General features: G+C 40.7%; 1 protein-coding gene across 1 annotated transcript; it reads right to left on the bottom strand.

The window, feature by feature from the left end:
• Nucleotides 1-218: 218 nt before the first annotated feature.
• LOC109509425 (transient receptor potential cation channel subfamily M member 2-like) lies at nucleotides 219-1,090 on the bottom strand. Its single transcript, XM_019859275.1, has 2 exons — nucleotides 961-1,090; nucleotides 219-882 (listed from the first exon to the last, which is right to left on the bottom strand). Exons 1-2 carry the CDS (start codon nucleotides 1,037-1,039, stop codon nucleotides 713-715), a joined length of 249 nt encoding a protein of 82 aa, XP_019714834.1. The 5' UTR covers nucleotides 1,040-1,090; the 3' UTR covers nucleotides 219-712.
• Nucleotides 1,091-1,134: the final 44 nt, after the last annotated feature.

Below are 1,134 nucleotides of genomic sequence, written 5' to 3'. Positions count from 1 at the left end.
GCCAGATGCTATTTTTCCAACAATGCCACAGGGTATTGTATATAAGTGTGGAACTGACAAAAAAGGGATAGCTATGCCAATTATCTTAGATTTTTTTGACAATAAAAATTTAACCATGCAGAAAGAACACACAATGTCAGCAGCACTTTACATAAACGATGTTTACTCACTTAATTTTCACTGTTGATGCATTTCACCCTGTCCACTTTTAAAGTTGTTGCATGCACAAGTCAACCTCGTGGCATTATGCGGGGAAAATGCCATGTTTTTTTTAGAATTTAGCCTTTGTTTTTCCAATACATTGGAACGATTTTACCAAGACATTCCAACAACATTATGAATATGTTCGAACAACTTTGCAGTACATTCAAACGACTTTACCAAGACGTTCGAATGAATTCACCAAGACGATTGAACGAGTTTCCATTACGTTCAAACGAAATAGCCCAGTTAAAAACTGTTTACTCCACATTGGCAATTCCATGCTTCCGTAAATTGATATTAATCCAGTGAAGTAAAAACGTCAATGTTCTTTTAGTTATCGTGCACTTTTTTTTAGGCATACCGTAAACTTAATGGCAACATGTTCGAGCTAACTTTGCTCATTAGCCAATACACAGCTCTTTAACTAAACCACTGAAATGAATTCAATAGATAAAACATAACCTTTTTCTGTCATTGTACTTTTACTCAAGCTTTACTTTCAAGTGTTTTATACAAAGCTTGTTGGCTCTACCTGGACACCTGACAACGCCACAAAACTTTTACAGTTAGCCTCCAGCGCTAGTCTCAGACACGTGGTCTTCCCCCAATTTCGTGACACGCGAACCAGCAGCCTCTTAGCACGCTCCTCACCACCACTGTAACACTGGGTGAACACACCTACAGTTAAACACAAACACACACAATGGAATAATCTCTGGACATTGGTTCTCCTCAGTGCGTGACGTATAGTCATACCGATGGCGTGCATCTCAAAGTGATCAGCCAGGTCTCGCATTTCCACGGCCTCGTCCGCATCGCTGCCCTCCTCTGCCATTTTTCGCAGGATCTTGCAGGCGGCCAGAGCGGCGGACACACAGTCTGTACACTGTTCAAATCAGCATACAATGAATTTAACTGATAGCTACACGG

The sequence above is a fragment of the Hippocampus comes genome, unplaced genomic scaffold (genome assembly GCF_001891065.2).
Source record: "Hippocampus comes isolate QL1 unplaced genomic scaffold, H_comes_QL1_v1.1 C16895486, whole genome shotgun sequence".
Classification (NCBI taxonomy): Eukaryota; Metazoa; Chordata; class Actinopteri; order Syngnathiformes; family Syngnathidae; genus Hippocampus; species Hippocampus comes.
This window is presented reverse-complemented; position numbering and strand designations above follow the sequence as displayed.